Genomic DNA, 19,969 nt, shown 5'->3' with positions numbered 1-19,969 from the left:
TTTGCAGATAAATAATGCTGTTTCCCAAGATAGAACAGATTGAGTGAAAGTCTAGATTGCAAATGCTTTTGGTGTCATCCAGCTGCCACTAAAACTGTGATCCCTTTTCTGTTGATATAGGAGAGCTGACGTTAAATGGAGCAGAAAGGGAGATGGATGAGAAGGGAATCGATTGTAACCAGCTAACGTTCTTCCCTGCCCTGCATGAAAGTTTTCATTCAGAAGACTTCCTGGAGCTGTGCATGGAGAGACAGATTATATTGCAGGAGTTTGCAGACAGTGAAAAGGTACTAAGATGAGCTGGAGAAGTGTCTTTGGGGAGATAGCGTTTTAGAGGGAGAGTTGGATGTGGAGGCCTGTCTGTCCAGTTTACATTTTGGGTCAAGTGGTTATAACACTAACTCTTTGAGGCAACTTCAGAAGTCTTGGGCACATGTCCAAGGGATTTTATTACTTGAAAAATAGTATTCTTGGGTTTTGCTTAAGCCATGGCAAATTCTGAAAACCTGAGCTTTCTACACTGCTTCGTTACAAGAGCAGCCTGGATCCAGTTGATTTATCTCTGGAAGGGTGTTAGAGTTTGAATAGGTGCTAATTCAGCGACATTTAATATGTTTTCATGGTGAATGCCACTGTTTTCTTTCTCTTTTCTCATGCCCTGTTCTTCTCCAGCTCCCCATGAGTAGTGGACAGACTCTAAAACCACAGAGACCTTCCTGCATCCTTTTCATCTAAAAATAACTTCCATAGTATCTCCTCTAGTCAAAACAGTGCTGGTACTTCCTTGCTCTTGTACTGGACTTGGATATACACTTGATGTTGGATATACACTGCATGTAGCTGTTTTCCCGTGGGGTCTTGGGAGGTGGTCGTGAAGAGCAGACCTGGCCTTATTCTGTGATCTTTTGGAATGTACCTTTTTCTTCCAGTGACCTCCTTGTGCCTGTTGGCCCAAGAATCAGTATCCTATGACAGAAGCCAAGGCTTAGATTTGAAGCATATGAATTTGGCTATTATAGTGTTTTGACTGCATGTAGATATAGAAATAGATATTTTATTTTCACATCTCAATATCACTGCCAAATTTTCTTGTCATTTTGCCAGTCCAGGAATCCTATTCTTCTCATGTATGATATTTTTCTCATGCTATTAGAGCTGTTGGTACTATGTATGTCTACACAACCTAATTCATTCCCGATACTCCTCCTTTCATACCTTTCCATCAGAGACACATGCATGGCTATGAGGCATGTTTTCTGCATGCTGATCTCATTTTGGGCCTTCATGCTGTCTGTCTTTTCTCCATGTAACTCCACAGGAAGCCATCAAAAATGCTAGGCATGTTTTTTTTCCAGCAGCAGTCACCATGTTGCTGGGCTGACAGAAGTATTAAAAAAAGCAGTAGGGGGTGACATTAGCTGTCCTGCGCTCACTTAGCGCGCTGCGGTCCTGCCTTGCAAACGGCCGCCTCGTGAGCTATTTGCACTTTAACCAGGCAACTGGAACCATCTTACCTAGTGCCCTGCACTGAGAAGCCATCGCGGCGCTTTGGCAGCTGCCAGATTGATTTCTGGAACACAGGGACAGCCCTTGTCTGGAAAGTGGTTGTTGCTGTATAATGTCACCCAGTACTCTTTTTTTTCATTACCATTAAATAGGCATTTCTGCACATATTAGATATGTGAGATGGCTTTGTGTAGAGGTTATCAGATTGAATGTTGGTGACATTTTCTGTAGGCTCAGTGTCCATTTCCGGCAAGTTAAATCAGGAGAACAGGGGTGCAGGTGAGAGATTTTCCTGTTAATATCATCTGATCATTTCTTTAATCTTGCAGAATAGTGTGTAAAACCTTTCTAGGCATTCCTGTGAAATATCTGCTCTCATGCCCCTCACCTGTGCCTGCATAGTCCTGTGGTTTTAGGCTATCCATCCCATTATCCTCACATATGTAGTGAATTTACAGAATTCTCAGTCTTATCCTGTTTCCTTTTCTCATAAAATCTTAGTCTGTCCTTTGAAGACACCCTATTCCAGATGTAGTGTAATTTCCAGCTGTTCAAGTCTTGGTCCCGTTCTTTACCTGTTTCTTTACCTACTCTGCAGCAGTTTCCCCTAGTCTTCCATCAGCTTTTAATGATCTACTAGTCCCAGATCCAAAATGTAGTGCTGGTGAAATGTAAAATATATAGGGTCATTGTTGTGTTTTGGCTATGGTTGTACATTTTTTTTTTTAATAAAAGGTGGATAATAAGAGGGGAGCCATAGGCACAGAGAGAGGTTATGTGCATGTGATAGAGTGATGTTACACAACATGTGTTTCTGCAGAATTGTGCAACAGAAATGCAAATACAAACCTGTCTTGACCTAATCTATCATCTTGCCAACCAAAAGCCAAGTCCAACCCTTTAAATAACCCTGGATTATCAGCAGAGACAGGGAAATTGGATTCCTGTGTCTTTAACCTGAGACCTCAACTGTGAGACTTCTTCTGTAATCTTCACCAACCTAAAGTATTCCTGCCAAGTTGTTGCTGTGCAGTTAGCATGTTACAGATGGAGAAGGTGCAGGAGGCCTGGGGAGTGATTTTTGGTGTAGAAATTGCAAATTTTGAAGAAGAGCAAGGCGCTGTCTGCCAGCAAGTCATTTGAGATGGTAAGAAATCCAAGCAGCTGGGGTAATGAATCTAAAGTTAACAAGGGGGCATGGGCTAGCAGAAATCTGGGCACAATGCCTTTCCTTAAAGGAGGAGCCAGGGAGAGCACAGGAGATGCCAAGGACAATAATAGCATAAATCAGTTAGGGAGTGGGATGCATGGCTGGAGGAAGGCTGCTCATTGAGGGCAGGTACAACCAAAGGAGGGAGCTGCTCTAAAGTTCTGCATCTGGGACAGGTGGAGCTGCCCAATTCTGCACCTGCTTGGCAGAGCCGGTGTTTTTAGGGGCATTGTACATATACCTATGTATGTATACAGCAGCACAGGACACAGGCAGGGTGTTTGCACAGGAGCACTATTACAGTTTAGCCCAATGTAAGCATTGGGGATACAGCAGCAAAGAACTTAGTGCTGAAGCGCAGCAGGCACAGGGACTATCTGTTGTGATCAAAGCAGAGGATATGAAGGGCGCTGACCTTCATACCTGCATTGAGGCAGGGTTTCTTCCCTTCTCTGTGCCTCAGTTTTCTCTTCTTGTCCATGCTACATGACCTGGGACTGTAAGAGCTGCCCCACTGTAGGAATAAGCACTGCTGAGCATTGATGCTTGTTTGCAATGTGCTTCCAGACTGGAACACCCAAAGGAGGCAGGGCACTGCCGATTTCTGCTGTGACATGCCTTGTCTGGGTGCTCTGCTGCTGGGAGCCCCTTCCCCAGCACCACCATCACAGCACAGTGAGCAACTAGGTAGGTGCCAAGGGCAGGGTCATGCTGCAAGTGTCATGTAAAACCCAGAGCACCTTCAGCCGGTCTCTGCTTTCCTGGATGCGCTCTCTTCACCACGGCACCTAGTGCTCTAAATACCTGTGTCCCCTTGTCCCTCTCCCCTCCCCCAGCTGTTGCTGCCATTTCTTTGATGTCCACCTTGATGAGGAACAACTTTAACCTTTAAGGCAGTAGCTGCTATTTGCACCTCTGCAGAGCTCCTCCTGCTCTCTGTGGCCCTGTCTGCCACCTCTAGTTAGCACAGCTGATCCCCGAACTGTCCCTTTCTGTAAAGCAATGCAGTGGGCAGGAGCAAGCAAACTTTGCTGTAGTTACTCCTGAGAGTCATGGGAGCTGTGGGAAGGAAGGGCATGAACTTGAGTGAACTGACCTAAGGGGAGATTTAAAGGCTCACATTAGTTTTTGGCAGCATTTTCTGTTTGAGAGGAGCCTGGAGTGAGACAGAGACGTCTGGGTGTGCAAGAGGTATGAGCGCAGTCCTATTAGAACTGGCTTCCAGATGCTATCATCAGCTAAGGGATGCCAGCCTCTCAGGCTGGCGATGGGCCGGGACAGATGGCAGCTTCCAGCATGGAAAGCAAGGACAAAGAGTCCCTGTGCCCGTGGCCATGTACAAGGCAGAAACCTTCTTCCAAGTCTCTGATATTCTTTCCCTGCAGCATTTGCAGAATTTTAAAACATGACATTCGAACATTGAAGGAACGCATCCTGCTCTGGTAGGTGCCGTGAGGGGAAGAGGGTGAAGGAGACCTACTGACTACTTGCCAAAAATAAATAAATAATAAAAAGCATTTTAGAACTTTCAAAAAAGATTTATGACTTCAGACCTTGTCCCTGTTTATGTGGTGATTGCATCGGTTTCATTCAAGTCCCAGCAAAAGAAATCTGAACTGAGGTTTGTGACAACTCAGGCATGACCAAACTTGACCTTAGAGCCCCTACCACTAAAGACTAGGTCAAGCAGATTTAATTTCCTTTGGTCATTGAGCAGCTGGGGAGGATGAAGCAACCTGTCATGTATTCTTAAGTGGTGATTAATGAGACGCATGTGCCGCAGTTTCAAAGTAAGCTGACTCTTTAACAACAAGTAAACTAGCAGACATCCCAGGAAGGCCTTGAGCAACATGGAGGCGTGGGCCTGTATGCTTCTCTCTTACACTGATAACATATATCTGTTTCCCTAACAGCATGTGAAAGCAACATGTTTTGTTTCACATGTTTGGAGTCATTTTAAGGTCTGTGGCCCTAAATGACATTGGCCTAATTTGATTGATAGGGCCTCTGTACCTGGTGCAATCTGGGATTCCCTGGTACACAACAAAGAGTAGAAAATGTAGGACTACAGGTTTCGTCTTTGTGATGCCCGATGTGGCATTATCTGAACATCTTGCTTTTATGAATACCATAATAGTGTTTCTGTAGCTTTTGTTTTCTGAGCAAGTGACTGTGAGTGATTATGGAAATCCATGATGTGGCAGCAAGGAGGAAGAAGGGACTTGAATTCAGGAAGTCCCTAAGCCACTGATCTCTGAGCAGGTACATTTAAAGGTAAAAATCACTCCGTCTGTAGCATGTTTCTTATATTCTTTCCTTAAGCTTTTGTTGCCGAGATGCAGGATAGCTGTTAGACAGACATATGAATGAACCTGGAATAACCATTCATGTGTTCTCATTCTGTAAAATGCGGTGCTCGGGAGGATGTGTGACTGGGGGAAGAGTGGTCTGGTGACATGGTTTTGTGATTTTTTTTTTTTTTTGCACTGTATTTTTACTTGGAGGAACCCTATTATGCTGCTGGAATTGGTAGGAATATATGGCTAACATCAGTTGTTTTTGAAAATTCTGCAAGAGTTGTTTGTATCTTTGAACATGCAATTCCTTTGGAAACCTGGCTGCTGAATTCCAGTGTGGGTATGATTTTATGAGTGGTCATTTAAATGCAACCAGATGCAGTTAAAAACAGCTATTCTCAAAAACAAGGAAAGGAGAAAAAAAATGCAAAAGGTAAGCCTGTAGCCTTAATTCCTTCATCCATTTGAGTGAACACAGCAATCAAGAGAAGCAGGGCTTTAGGCAATACCTTAGAAGGTAATTATTCAATTATTTTCTGTCACCTTTGCATCATTGATTAATGATTCTAGTAGCTGATGGACTGAATTCTGTCCTGTTTCAACAGAAAAGGAAAGTTTTTATTTAATCTATGGTAATTTCAGGCTGACTTGTGTTTCAGATCAAGACCCTGTAGGTACAAGACTGTCCTGGTGGAGGTTCTATAATACACCTCTTTGTCAGATCTGTATTAGTCACCTGCAATAAAATGAAGCCTCTACTCCAAATGGGAAGACCTGGCTCAGCCCATGGGCTCTGGTGTTTCTAACAGTGCAGACATTTAATTCTGTTGGGGGAGATGATATGAAATGAAGAAATGGATTTGGCACTGTTTACTGATACTGGAGTGCAGGAGGCAGCATATTTGGGCTTAGGGTTTAAGGTTTGAGAAGGAGGTAGGTGCTTTTTCTCGTTCCTCCAACCCCCTTCTGTTTTGCAGGTCCATTAGTCTGTCCCAGTCCTGCCCTAAATGCAGTCCCAAAGTCCTCACTTGTCCCAAACCATGCCAATGGTCACCAGCAGGCCCCCTTGACAATCTTGTGTGCCTCAGACACATGCAGATGATCTCTGGCATGTCTAGTTTAAATTTCTCATGTGGGCAGTGTTTCCAGTACAACCTGAAACTGTGGTGTTGCCGTGTTCCTGCTGTGCTCAGGCTCTCAGGCTCATCTGCATGCCTTCCATCTTGTATGTTGTGCAACCACCTTTACCCAGGATAAAGCTTCAGGAATTGTAAGATTTGACTCCTGTTGCCAACTGCAAGGTATCTAGACTATCAGCTGCAATTCTTCTGGGTGGCATTTAACCTCTGTCATGACATTGGGCTCTGCCCAGGTCTTCCCTGTCTGCCTGTTCTGCTCCCAGCCCTGATAACCTTTATTGTGTGGTGTGTTTTCTTGTCTGTCCTGTCCTTCTGTCTGCCTTGACGCCCCAGTGTGCCACTGAACAAAATAATAGCAATAATGATAAAGAAAATGCCACCAGAGTTAAAGGGCTAAATTGTGTAAACTGTGCTCTCACACAGAAGAGGATTTCCAAAGGTAACTTTTTTAGGAGGTCTGGATCTCAACCTTCTGTGTCTGTTTAGCTATTTTACACAGCTGCCTGATGCTTCAACATTCAGTTACCTTCCATTTGGGAAGAAGGGATCTTTTTGCTATTTAATTATCTCAGGAAGCCCTGTGGTTTGCTAATGTGAGCAGAATCCCTCAGTATTCTCAGTGCAAGCATAGATGTCTCTAACCACATAATGGTGTGTAGGCACTCAAGTTCTGAGAGTCCTGTGGTTGGCGTGTCCCTACAGAGACATCCATTCCCATGGGATCTGCAGGAACTTGATTGAAAAATGCTAGCTTTCTCTTAGGAAAAAAATGGAGTAAAAAAGGGAGGAGAGGGGAGAGATTTTCTTCTTTTTCAGAGACTTTTTAATATTCACTATGAAACCATCCTTCTGTTTCCACCCCATCTACTGCAACTGGATTAAAAAAAAATGTGAAAAGGAGTGCTTAATTTGTAACTGTGGGAACAATATTTATTTCAATTATTTATAAATACATTTAATATTTATGTCAATTTTAAATATTGATAAAAATAATAATTGTCCTTCTGAATTCCCATTTCATACAGTTTTCACTCTGGATTGAATCTAAAAAAAAAAAAAAAAAAAAACAGTAATAGCTTCACCAAGGTATGCTGATATCCAAGACTGGAAACTTGCAGAACTGTGTGGCTCTTTCAGCTGACCTGTCAGCCTGTGGGCGTTTGGGGGTAGAGGCAAGGGAGATCGTGGGTTTGTTTTTGGAAATAGAGTAAAGTAGGAATGAAGGCAGAGAGCAAAGTAGACGCAGGCAGGTTCAGGAGAACCAGACCTGCCCTTAGTAACCTTGTCACAGTAAGATGGAAACTTCATGTGCTTTACTAGAACCAGTGCTGTCTCTGGGGCCACTCTTGCATTTGCCCAGGACAACAGAGGTCTCCTGCTCTTGGAAAATTTAGCAGAGGATGGTGAAAATCATTGAGTTCTCTAGAGAATAATAGACTTCATGATACTTTGCATACTGGTCTCTGTTTTGCCCAGAACTTTGGTCAAGATTTCTGAACAATCAAACTTCTCCCATCGTGTAAGCATCTCTCAGATCAGGTCCCTTTGCATGATCCTTCTCTGGTCCTTACAATTTAGAATGGACTCAGACTGCAAAATTTTACATTCACATCTGGATTTTAGGCATTTTAGGAATGTTGTGATTTTTAAGGAGGATCTTGGCAGCAAGCAATTTTATTAGTATGTGAAATAGTATTTTAATGTTTTGGAATGTTAATATCCTGTGTTAGTATGAATGTTTGAAGGGATTTTTGCAAAGAGAACGTGTGTGTTCCATCTCAGGCTGGACCAGCAGACTGGTGACTGGCTCTGCCCCCTCCCTGGGTATATGGAAGAGGTTGGTGTAAAGTCCTGGTCCAGAGGGTGACAGCAGTAAGTTAACCTCAGTCCTCCTGAATGAATGCTCTAACCACTGGAGTGTTTGCTCTTTCAGAGCCAAGTATACAAGGACAATAGAATAAATAGACAGGAGAAGTTAGTATCTTCATGGCTCTAGATGATAAGATAGCTCTTCTCAAATAATTCCTGTTTGAATTTAAAATTCAAATTTGTGCTTTAGTTTTCCACAGCCCAGACAAGTGTCCAAGTCAATGGCCTCTTCTAATCTCTGCATCAGTCTGTTTCTCTCCTGTCCCATGTTCCAGCCATCAAAACTGTTTCAGATTAAAGGTTTTCTTTTCTTTATCAAAAGTGGTCAGTTCCCAAGAGCGCTTTTTGTGAACTGCCATATACAACTGAAGAATTTTTGTTGAAAAAAAAAAAAAATCCCAAGATGTTTTACTTTAAGGTTAGAAATTCCTCTAGTTTATGGGCCAAGTTGATTGGCTCAGGAGGAAGAAAAAAAATACATGAGACTTAGCCTCAGTCTTAGGACACCAGAGGGAGTTTTTCAGCTATTCCGCAATATTTAGCCAAGTCTTTTAAGACAACTGGAATCAGACTCATGGATTTTGACTGGCCTCCTTTATGATACAGGAAGGCGAAATGCTGATGCAAGGAGCATTGTGTTGCTGAGCTTTCAAACCTTTGTGTGCCGAGATTTCCATCCACTGTGTGCTAAACCAGCTGGACATGGGGAAATAAATACCTGGAGTATTGGGTCCTTTCCTTGTTCTTTACTCACCAGAATCCTTCTGCAAGATGTTTTTTCAAGATTTCACTGGAATCTAGATGAAAGTAATTGCCTTTTCTCTGTATTTTGAACATATATATATGCATACACAGGCACGCATACACATGTTTGTGTGTGTGCATTTGTTATAACAGGGTGTATAATGGCAGCTTGCCATGTGCAACTGCTTCCTTTTTAGTGAACTGAGTGTGTGGCTGCTCAGTTGTTGTATCAGAGGCCCCACTGGGTATTTGGCAGGATTATGTGAAGCTCCACTGAAAGTGCTGATCCCAGGTGTGAGATACTGAGAAACTTGCCCAGTTACTGGCTGCTGAACTAACTAGGGATTTGTACAAAGGCTTTAATCACTAGATGGCTACTTGGTTTGTCCCAGCAACATTTCTACTGGGTGTCTGAGCATGGTGCTTCTGTTTGTGCATCCGCCAGTGTTACCCACTTAAAAGTCATTACCATCCAGATCCTGTACGGAGGCAAGCATTCAATAGCAGAGGTTCCTCCTCTTCCTTTAAGGATGATGCAACCTGACAAAATGGTATGGGAAATGCTGTGCAGATGTACTGCTTTTGTATCTACCACGATGAAATATAAAGACTTGCCATTGTAAGGTGCTTTTGCTAATGATAAGATGATATGATACAAGTAGTTGCAATTAGCATCCCATGAGAGATGAGATTTATTCCATGGGATGCCCCTGGTTTTCCTCATGATCCTGCGTAAGTTGCTGCTTTCCTCAGTGCTTCAACACCCTGCCTGCATAGTAGGGGTCCCACTTGGCAGTTTGACAGGGTTCTGTAATACTTTCAGGCTCCTTGGTTTCGTGGTGGTGGTGTTTAATACAGCCCTGGATAGACAGGGAAGGGAGAGATTTTCTGGGGGGAAGGGTACTCCCACTACCATTGCATCATGCACTGCTGCTACATGGTTATTTTGGACTGCCTCCCTATAGAGCTGCCAGTTGAGATGGCAGCTGGTTCAGTACAAAACATAGATCCTTCTGGATCATTGAGTCTTGTTCCCTGTTATCCACCTGTGTTACCTACTTATGATTTCAATATTTTTGGTTCCATACTAGATCACATTCAAATGCTCCATGGCAATTGTGCAGGGGCACACAGCATTGGAAGGAGTGCTGCTCTTTGGCAAAGCACACTTTTACATCTGTGAGTGCTTTGTGTTATCCCCACTGGAAGAGGTCTACTGTGCACGGCACTGCTTGTCCAGGTGAGTTTTTCTTTCCTCATGGGGCTTTGCTTTGGTATTGGCAGATGCAACCTTAGGAGTTGCACATACTTTGGGACATATCAAGATGGATATTAGCACAGCAAGAAAACTGCACTCCTTCCCATCTGTCTGCAGAATTGTTTAGTGTAATCAACTGCAGGTGCCTGCCCAGGCCTGTGGTGGGGCAATAAGGACTGTCAGCTCCAAGAGATGGAGATGGTGGGTTCAGTCTAACACATGCATATGTCGATTTTTTTTTTTTTTTTTGCCAATTCTTTTAAAGTGTTAATGTTTTTTTCTGACTAACTCCCATCTTTTATTCATATGGAACAGTCATTACAAGAGCCTTCAGGATCATTGGCTGATAAGTTCTTGTTTGTTTCTCCAAGATATAGAGAATCATAATTAATATTTGGCACACTGGTATCATCTTTATGACTCATGATTTATTGATACTGATCGATATCGAAAATGGGCCTGTCAGACTTAGCTCTTTGCTCATACTGTGTGTTCATGTGCAAAGCCCAGTGGGACAATGAGTAACTCAGTGTTTTTACTCCTGACTGTCTGTTCTGCATCCGATTCTTTCTAAATCCAATATCAGTCAGTTTGATCAGATGACATAAGAATCAATTGGACTGGGAGTGGTGGTGGTTCTAAGGGACTTGCTTACTGCTGTAGACTTGGCTGTAGATAGCACTAGAAGTACATACTGACCTAAAGTAGAAATTAATTCCTACATTATTAGCTAGTTAACTATTCAACCTTGGAGTTCTCTTAGTGTTCTTATTGTTCTTTGGAAAGTTGTGAAAGATTTGTTTGTTCATGAGGGTTCTCTGGTCTTTATTTTCAACCTTCTCCATTTTTCTTTTGATTTTTTCCTGTTCCAGCATCAGTGATCCATTCATTTTCAACTTATGCCATAAAGATCATGCTTTGGGAGACCAGAGGTGTTCCCGTTATTCATATGATGACATAAAAGAGATTCACCTGATGCGCTTTCTTCTGCAGGTAGGAACTAGTCTGCTCCGTCATTTGAGTGAAAGCTGCAACTGCAGTCAAGACATGACTGAGAAATACTTGCACAATTTCTACTTAGGCTGCTGAGATTTCTTTGCTCATGTCCCAGAACAGTTTTGTTCCCATCACTGCTTCATTAGCCTTCAGTAATACAAACTCCTTCCTATATTCATCAGAGTGCTTAAGCACCCTCTCTGGAGTGGTTGGCTCATTAGTTGTTAGGCTGATTATGTTCTTCAGAGTTTATCTCGATATTTTTAAAAATAAGTCTTCAAGCCACTTTCCTGTGTTTTGATCAAAGCTCTCAGCAGGTGTTTAGTTTCCAGTTATCCTCAGATCCCAGCAGATATAGATATTTTTAACCCATTTACTCTGAGCCTTTTGAAATAACTTTCAGGTTAAGTCAATTGTGTACATGTAAGTCAAATGTGAGTCACTTGTGAATCATAAGTTTGAGCAGAAAATTTGAGTCCTGTTCTGTGATACCCCAAACCAGTGGCCTTGAACATACTTAGTTTTGTCTGGTTTAGACAGTCCTGGGATGAGAATCATGTAAGTGTTATAGCTGGAGCTCCCTGCTGCATCAGAGTCTGTACTTCTAGAGCATTTAGGTATGTGCTAAAAAACAACTTGTTGATTTTGTTTGACAGTAGTATGGACTTTTTTAAACAGGCATAACTTTGACCTGTTCAGTAGAATCTATTTTTGGAAGAATGGGTTTCAACAGAGAATTTAAAAAATCATTTCAAAATTCAGAAGATGAAAAATATAATGCTGATAATGGTCTTGTGATGTGATGTTGTATAGTAGTCATTTGCACTCTTCCCTATTTTACTTTATTTGTGTGTACAGAATGGGCAGTTTTAGTAATAAGCCTTTTTTTCAGAATACAGTATGTCCTAGTGGTTGGGGCAATCTGCAAGTGTTAGGCTCACTTCCTGCAGAGAGCGCTTGGTGGACTCCTCACAGTTGCTACAAAAGCCCTGAAGAATTGGGCAGATAGTGATGGTCTCCTTGCAGCACCAGGTTTTGCTCTGCAGATCATCTTGCTGTAATTTTTTTACCTTTCTAGGAAATTGCCTTGGAAATATTCTTCAAAGATGGCTACTCCAAGTTTCTTGTCTTTCATGACAGCGACAGAAATAAGATATTTAAGAGGTAATTGCTACTTTTTAATATCAAGGGAGCACCCAGGTTGTGCTGCTGATCAGCTACCCCTGCTTATCCTGGCTTCAGAGGTCTAACTTGTACTGCCTTGGGGGCAGGAGAACACTTCGCTTTTTTTATTGTTGTTATTTTTTCAACTCAACTGACAGATCAAGCAGTCACAGCCTTGTGTGTCAAATCGAGATCTAATTCAAGAAAGAAACTGAGGCAATGGGCACTTTCTGAACATTAAATATCTGTTTTTGTTGTCTTGCACCTTTGCCTTGGGTCAGAATCTCAGTTTTTGAAATGTTTTGTGGATGACAAGTTGACCATGAGATAGCAGCGTGCCCTTGTGGCCAAGAAGGCAGATTGGATTTTGGGGTGCATTAAGAAGAGCATCTCCAGCAGGTCGAGGGAGGTGATCCTGCCCCTCTACTCAGCCCTGGTGAGGCCACATCTGCAGTATTGTGTCCAGTTCTGGGCTCCACAGTACAAGAGGGATGTGGAGCTGCTGGAGAGAGTCCAGCGCAGGGCCACAAGGATGATCAGGGGCCTGGAACATCTGCCCTATGAGGAGAGGCTGAGGGAGCTGGGCCTGTTCAGCCTGGAGAAGAGAAGGCTGAGAGGGGATCTGATCAGTGTCTATAAGTACCTCAAGGGAGGCAGGGAAGAGGATGGTGCTGGTCTCTTTTCAGTGGTGGCCACTGAGAGAACTAGAGGTAATGGCCACAAACCAAAACACCCAAAGTTCCACAGGAACTTAAGGAAAAATTTTTTAACAATGTGAGTGACAGAGCATTGAAACAGGCTGCCCAGAGAGGTTGTGGAGTCTCCTTCTCTGGAGATCTTCAAAAATCGCTTGGATGCAGTTCTGTGCCATATGCTCTAGGTGACCCTGCGTGTGCAGGGGGGTTGGACTAGAAGATCTCTGGAGGTCCCTTCCAACCTTAACAATTCTATGATTCTATGATCTAGTGTCAATCAGGATGGAGGTTGTTGTAAGGACGTTTAAATGTGTGTGTGTATATATGTAAATGATTATATAAAATGTGGTGTGTAATAGTACAGAATATCTGCTTAAATTATGGTAATGTTTTGTTTTATATTTCCTTCAGATTTTGTTCTTTCCAACCTAATTTGAAGTCCAAAGGCATAACAGAAGAGTCCCTGAATATAAGGTAAAACATGGGAAATGGAAGTCTGTAGATAACACCTATAACTGTTGAATGACTTGTATGAATAACTTGTACTTTTAAAAAAAAGCTCCTAAAAACTCTACCTATTCGTACCTCCTATTTTAAAGATTGAAAGGTATCCCCAAAACTCTGAAAAGCATTCTAGTGTGTAGTGGCTTTGGTATGGAGACATGAGGAATATGTTATGTAGCTGACTGTGCATAGTTGATTGATTATTACCTTCTTAATATGACTTTATTGGTAAACTCTATATAGATGGTTAGTGTGGGAAAGAGGCTAGAGAGCTAATCCTTAATGCTTCTGTGTAATGGTCTCTTTAGTGTGTGGTTAGGATAGACAGTGACAGAGGTGCATGTGGATGTTTTGGCACTTCTTATAGCACCTGTGCAGTGGAGATTCCAACTTGTTGTCCTACACATTTACCACTGCAGGAAAAGCAAGTTTTCTTGCAGAAGTGGGACATGTTTCAGAGCATGCTCTAATACTGACCATGGGTTACTTGTATAACCTGTAACTCTTTCAAGTTGTTGTTCTGAGAAATGTAGCCCTAAGTACCTAACCAGTATGTTCAGTATTTGAGTGATGTGTTTCCCTTTACCAAGCTCCACTCTGGGGTCTGAAGGACTGAGAACTCGATGAATTTATTTTGTCCCTGGTTGCATGCTGGATCTACTTCTGAATCAGAATTCATGGGCAGCACAAGGGATTGCTTTCCAGTCTAAGGAGCAATGTCTGACTCCCCTAAGTCTTCCTGCTGAGCCAAGATTTGTCTTTGCCCAGACATGCCACTGATGATTACAAAGCTGAGATATGGAAAGAGGAAATGATCAGGGTAGCCTGTGATATTGAAATAGTAGCATTTCTGGGAAATCCCATATCAGTTTTCCCTCTTTCTCATTGGGAATAAAGTACAGGAATTCTGGCTTCCAGTCTCTACTGTAGCTATTTAAAAATGATAACAGGCTATTACTGGACTAGTGAGTGCTTCGCCCCTGGCATTTTGTTCTTCATTTAAACATACTTACATGTCTGCCACCACCATATGTTGCTGCGGCCGCAACCAGCACTTGTGTAATGCTTGACTGCTTTGATAATATGCTCACTGCTTGCATCTGTATATTGTCTCTGAGCTGGCAGCACTTGGTGTGTGATTTGAGCAAGTGAATGTGTGCACTCAGGTGCATGCATATGAGTCGAGAGCTAAAATTACTGTGTGGACAGCAGACTTGATATCGTCAGTTCACCAGATGACATTTGGGTCTTGGAAAAAAGTGATGAGGAACGGGAAGCCTAGGTGACACGCTCAGGAACTTTCAAAAGAACAGGTTTTTTTCCCTACTTCCCTCCCTTCTTGAAGGGAGATTCAGAAGCAGGGAAAATGCAGCCAGGGCAAGTAGCGGTCCGGTTGTGCTGTGCACTTCAGATAACACTGCATCCGGCCACAGTGGTACTGTGTGTTCCCCTGAGTCCCCTATAACTAGCATCTGCAGAGTCTGGCCCCGTGATAGCAACCAGCATAAGCTGTTCAGCTTTGCACATTGCAACTTCATTGCTTAGTTATTCTGGTGCCAGACAGCCCTGCTTGAGAGTGCATTCAGTGGCTGCTGCCTCTGAATTAGAACTGACTCCTGGTTACTGTGCTAGGGGCACCTATTTGAGATTCTCTGAGCCAGTCCTGAAGGTCCAGTCCTTTTCCTCCAAAAGGTATTCACTGAGACTAGTTTTGTTGTTTCTCACGCTATGAAAATAAATTACTAATGTGTGGGGCTCAGTGCTTGCAGTGGAGTTAGTGTTTAAAAAAATAAACAAACTTTGTGAAAATAAATAAATAAAATAAACTTTGTGAACATTTCACTAAACATACATTGAACACTCACTGTATTTCTTGCTGTATTTCTTAGTCGCACCTACACCAAACCTGAGACTAAAAAAACCACAAGAAGTGTTGTAGGAACAGGCCTGGATGCTAGGGAATAGTCCTTCTGATGAATTCTTTCCCAAGTATACATCTGTTTCAGTTGTTTTGGATTTAGTTTTAGAGACCATGCAGATCTGCAGCTCCTAAAACTGAGCAAGTCTATAAAGGATGAGAACTGCAGGAAAATGGAAGCAGGAGGAGGACAGATGTTTATTAACTTGGGCTAGATTTTATGGTGCAGCTCTGTGGAGTGCCTTGGTAAATACCAGGCATGTTTGCGTCTTATCTCCATTGTTCTTGGTTCTCCTTTGCAGTGGAATTGGGTGTAAGGAGGGAAGGGAAATTGGGCTTCTTCGAGGAGCTGGGTATTGTGTTTTTTAGCTTGTTCAGCTTGTCTCTTTCATCCTGACACATCTTCAGGCAGGAACAGCACAGGTCTTTCTCTTGCACTAAGTAAAGAGTTTCTGTGCGTTTTATGGAGTCAACAGGCTCTTCTTGTTGTGTTGGATCGGGAAAAGGATTTCTCTTTACGTTCAGTTTCTTGAGCTTGGGGAGCTTTGCCACGCTGTTTGGAATGGCAGTCAAGAAGTTGTCAAAGAGACTTACTTCCTTAAGTTCCTTCAGGGCCCCGAAGGTGGTGGGGATGTTGTCAAGACGGTTCAAGCCAAGGTTAAGAGTGCGCAAGTTCTTGAGGAGGTTCAGTTCCACTGGCAGATTTTTGGTGGTCAGCTTGTTGTTACTTAGGTTCAGGTAGACAAGGTTTTGGAGCATACCTATTCCCTCAGGCAGCTCCTCGAGCTGGTTACTGTGCAGGTCCAGCCAGCGCAGTTTCTGGAACTTCTGGATGCTATCTGGGATTTTTTTTAACATGTTTCTGCTCAAGTCCAGCTCATCCACATCATCTAGTTTCAGAATGCACTTGGGGAAGGTGGTGATACCCATCTTGCTTAAGTCAAGACGGCGCCTTCCATCGAAAGTGATCCTGATGGAGTTTTTGGCAGTTTTCAAAGTGATCCTTTTCCCTTTTTGGCCTTTTCCTTTCCCCTTGGCCATTTCTCTACTGAGAGAGATGAGCCAAATTCTGTGGATGGAGCCTTTGAAAGCAGTGGCTGTTTCCCCCTAATTCAAACAAAACAACGATTTAGTCAGAAATGAGCAAGTGACTTCTGGAGAAGTCTTTCCCTTTTTCTGGATCGCACTTTCCAGCACTGTAACTACAACTCTTCTTGGAAGTGTTGTGAATTACTGAAATTATGATGCTCTGTAATGCAAGTGTTATATGCAGTAAAATAATAGTGTGTTGCAGTGCAGTGCAAGTATTAAAAGGTAAAATTGCAAGTATCGCAAGTGGGAAAAATTTTCTCTCATCTCTAGATACTGGTTTGAGCCCAGCATGTAATGAAGCTAATCATCCATTAGCTGTTTGAGGACCTGAATGAAATGTATGGTGGGTCTCAGTCCAGTCCTTGGGGACTGTGCTAAAAGAATCTATCCCAACTTGTTGTTCTTCTACCAGACCAACAGGCTGCTTTCTACACAGACCTGGCATCTGCAGATAGGTTGGTTAATGGACCCAGGATCTGGCCTCTGGGCACAGCTGGGAAAACCAAACAAACAAACAAAACTGTCCTACCCCAGTCAGTTAAATGTTTAGAACTGGCCATTAAGTGTTTTGCTTTAACTGACTCCTCAGAAACATGGTGTGCTCCCAGGATTACCAGCTCTGCTTACAGCCTACACACTGCTGCAGGGCTGACTGCAGCGGCCTCAGTGTTGGGCTGCCTCATGACGTGTTAAACCCTGGCTCCACTGCCGCCTTTGTGTATTCAAGGACACACTCTGGGTATTCTGTATTTCCTCACATGCTTTGGGATGGATGGCTTGTGTTCTACCCTCAAAACACACGTGTAGGTGCTCTGGTCATGCTCTGGACTCATTCTAGTGTTAAATATGTGCTAGGTCCTTTGTTGAATTGAGGCCTGTCTGAGTACAAGTTCATTGAAATCTCAGGATTGGAGAAATTGTCTCTAAGATTGAAGGTCATCAAATACAGCTAATATGGCAAGTGACAAATGAAATGAGCTGACTTCCTGAATATGGATGACAGTGTCTGTCCCAGGCAGAGCAGAGCAGAGTGCGGGTTACAGCTGGCTAACCTCAGGAGGGTCTGGGTGCTCTGGCATTTAATTGTGGAGTCAAATCACAGCTTTGATGAATGCTCGTTTCGGACAAAATATGGATTTGTCTACAACATACTTCCCTATTAGAAAGACTTCATTACAAACCCTTCAGGCTTTTTAGCTACTCATTAATCATGTGTGAGTACATGAAGGGGAAGCTCAGGCTACAGATAAGGCATTTCAGCTTTTCAGTCACATGCCATAGCCAAAATAATGCAGCATCAAGGGGAATGTGTGCCAGCTACCTCTTGCCCTCGTGGGTGCTCTTATATTGAGGCAGATGCTTCAGAAAGTCCTGGAAGCAGCACAGTAGGGTCAGTCTTACTGAAACCAGCCCCTGAGGTTATAGTCAAAAATTCAATCTTTCTGTTATTCTTTTAAATAAAAAAATAAACACAGTGAAATCTTTTTATGCCTACCAGTCCCCCATTTCTCCATCTTTCATCAATGCATATAGGGTCATATCACCAAATTAACTGGAGGCTTCTCACTCTTTACAGTATTTATCCTTGCAGGGCCTCTGGAACATAGAGTAGCTGGGGAATTAAGGCCAAGAAGTACTGTCTAAGTAGTTTTGGAAAATTAAGCATTCTCTGCCCATGTGGACACTACCATATATATATTATAATTTGCCCAGAATTGTCAGGCAGCTCTGGATGTCAGATAGCATTTAAAACAAAAAAAAAGGTAAGCCTCCCAAGCCCAAATTCTCTGTTATTTTAAGGAGCTGATGTAAATTTCAAATTGACATTGTAGGAGACAGTGCATCCTGTATAAGCCAAAGGGCTCTGGCAACTCACCCGAGTCCTTTTCTGGACCTGATGGGAACTGCCTAACACTTTGGCAGGATGGAAAGAGGCTTTCTGGGCCTCTTGCTTCCCTCAGTTGAAGTGAATCTGGTGATTTTTGGATCCAACAGTTTTGCTTGTATGAACTTGCTTTTTTTTTTTTAACCTGAATGAGTTGACCAAAATGTTTGATGTATGTTGATCAGTGAGTTTCTTCAACCAGGCATGCATTAAAAAAAAAGGAGGGGAGCCTCAAAGAAAAAGCTTTTTTAAAACTTAAATATAAAACAAGACATCCTTAAGACTGTCCGCAGGAAAAGTTTGTTCAGTACCTAAAAAAAAAAAAAAAAAACTTTTAGGTGAAAATACAGGTGAAAAGGTTTCTTTGTTTTGATCCAGAACACAGTTTTTTTGTTTGTTTGTTTTACTTTTTAATTGCTAAGTGGCCAGAAATGAGCTCTCTGTTGATGTTGTCTCCCAGGGCTGGTGTTACTGTGCTCTCCAGTCCTGGGAACGCTAGAGGGAGCCTGCTGTAGAAAGCTGAATGCCACATTCAGGGCTGTTGATTTAAGGCTGTTAATTTAAAATTTTGGGCACTTCTGTCAATGACCTACACTGAGTTGTGGTGCAGCTTGATGCTGGAGTTTTTAGAGAGTTAAGAAATCCAAGGTAACAGATCAGTTTAATTTCCTTGAAGAGAGCAGAATAATATAGGCCTCCTTGTATGATACACTGTGTAATACCCAGACTTGAAAGATACTTAACCACCTGAAGGTAAGGTCAGATATCTCTCAGTTTTTTTTAAAATCTTAACCTTGGACCTTTAATATGATCAGGAAATATGGGTCTCTAAGGGACAGTCACATTTTCCTAGTGCTGTTTCCTTTGGGTTAAAAGAAGGAGGCAAGTTTCAAACTTGCAAAAAGGTGATTTCCAAGCCTGGAGATGGAGTTACGAGTCTTGCAGACAGACTGTGGCACACTGGGCAGCTCAAAGGGAATGAGGAGGTTTCTTGTCTGCGTGCTTGTAAACTAATTATCAACGGTTTTCAGGGCTGCAGCTGGAGATAATGGAGCTTACTTAGCTCTGCCTCATTTTCTTTAGCTCTGCATAAGAGGGCTCCAGTTCTGTAGCCACTGGTATTAAAAATTCAGGAATCACAGGAGCCTTCCTTGCTGTAAATGTTAATTGTGCCTGTTCAGTCTCATGCTCATGATGCATCTCCTGGATGAGCAAGGGGAGAGGTGCATGAGTACTCCACTATCCTGCGGAATGACGATGCCAAGAGGGAGCTCTGTTTTTTCTAACACTCCCCCCCTCTTCCCAGGTTCATCCCTGAAGTTGGTGGTATGTCTTTGCCCACACGTGGAGGTGCTGCATTACTAGGTGATAAAAGTCTCACTAAGGAGGGCATTGACTAGAAGCTGGTCTTTTTAGAAGTTATTTTATCCATGCTTGATAATATCTTTGAACTGGATTAGACTTTTAAAAGGCCAGAGCTAACCAGAGCTTGAAGAGTACTTCACAGCCACAGAACTTTGTGGCTGACCTGATGCAGAAAGGGAGAGAAAATCAAGTCTGTGGCATTATCTTTTCTGTAGTACTGTTTGTTATTGAACATTGCAGGAAGGGAACAGATCCCTTAGAACTAGGATTAGTGTCTCTTTGAAGCAAGGAATGTGCATTTACACTCGTGCACTGTCATGACCCACA

General features: G+C 42.7%; 2 protein-coding genes across 2 annotated transcripts in view; one reads left to right on the top strand and one right to left on the bottom strand.

The window, feature by feature from the left end:
* WDFY4 (WDFY family member 4) overlaps window positions 1-19,969 on the top strand; it is a 116,791-nt gene that overhangs the window by 64,339 nt on the left and 32,483 nt on the right. Inside the window, exons 42-46 of the mRNA XM_088528838.1 lie at window positions 121-287; window positions 9,857-10,005; window positions 10,896-11,016; window positions 12,098-12,183; window positions 13,290-13,352. Of these exons, the coding sequence (XP_088384964.1) occupies window positions 121-287; window positions 9,857-10,005; window positions 10,896-11,016; window positions 12,098-12,183; window positions 13,290-13,352 (586 nt within the window). The remainder of the gene's footprint in view (window positions 1-120; window positions 288-9,856; window positions 10,006-10,895; window positions 11,017-12,097; window positions 12,184-13,289; window positions 13,353-19,969) is intronic.
* Window positions 15,571-16,341, bottom strand: LRRC18 (leucine rich repeat containing 18). The gene has a single exon (XM_010220836.2). The coding sequence runs from the start codon at window positions 16,339-16,341 to the stop codon at window positions 15,571-15,573; it is 771 nt and encodes a 256-aa protein (XP_010219138.2).

Source organism: Tinamus guttatus, unplaced genomic scaffold (genome assembly GCF_059628265.1).
Source record: "Tinamus guttatus ecotype Peru unplaced genomic scaffold, ASM5962826v1 Tinamus_guttatus_pri_ptg000314l, whole genome shotgun sequence".
In the NCBI taxonomy this organism is placed as follows: Eukaryota; Metazoa; Chordata; class Aves; order Tinamiformes; family Tinamidae; genus Tinamus; species Tinamus guttatus.
The sequence above is the reverse complement of the archived record's forward strand: the minus strand, read 5'-3'. Positions and strand labels throughout refer to the sequence as shown.